At 58.0% G+C, this 407-nt stretch overlaps 1 protein-coding gene across 1 annotated transcript in view; it reads left to right on the top strand.

The window, feature by feature from the left end:
• Positions 1-407, top strand: part of ETH_00041340 (uncharacterized protein) — a gene marked incomplete at both ends in the record, with an annotated part of 2,264 nt that overhangs the window by 1,606 nt on the left and 251 nt on the right. Inside the window, 2 exons of the mRNA XM_013375643.1 lie at positions 3-117; positions 400-407. Of these exons, the coding sequence (XP_013231097.1) occupies positions 3-117; positions 400-407 (123 nt within the window). The remainder of the gene's footprint in view (positions 1-2; positions 118-399) is intronic.

The following is a 407-nucleotide window of genomic DNA, read 5'->3' as shown; positions in this document are numbered from 1 at the left end:
TGGGCAGCAGCAGCAGAGGACACAGCAGCAGCAGCGGCAGCAGCAGCAGCAGAGCCGCCAGCAGCAAACATCTGGATGGAAGACGAGAGCAGCCCCTCTTTGCTGCGAGAGACTGAGGTGTACGTACGCCGCAGCAGCAGAGACAGCAGGCTTTCTTAGTTGCTGCTGTGCTGCTGTTCTGCTGCTGCTTCTGTGGCTGCTTCAGCCGTTTGCCTCTTTGCCTTTTGCTGCTGTCCGTGCTGCTGTCGTTGCTGCTGCTTCTGCTGCTTTCGCTGCTGCTGCTGGTCTGGCTGTTGCTGTCTTTGTCTGTTGCTGCTTATGTCCGCTTGCCCTTTTTATGAGGCGTTTCTCGCTGCTGCTGCTGCTACTGCTGCTGCTGCTGCTTGTCTTGCACTGCAGCACGAACC

The sequence above is a fragment of the Eimeria tenella genome, genomic scaffold (genome assembly GCF_000499545.2).
Source record: "Eimeria tenella Houghton genomic scaffold, Eth_scaff2932, whole genome shotgun sequence".
NCBI lineage: Eukaryota > Apicomplexa > Conoidasida > Eucoccidiorida > Eimeriidae > Eimeria > Eimeria tenella.
The sequence above is the reverse complement of the archived record's forward strand: the minus strand, read 5'-3'. Positions and strand labels throughout refer to the sequence as shown.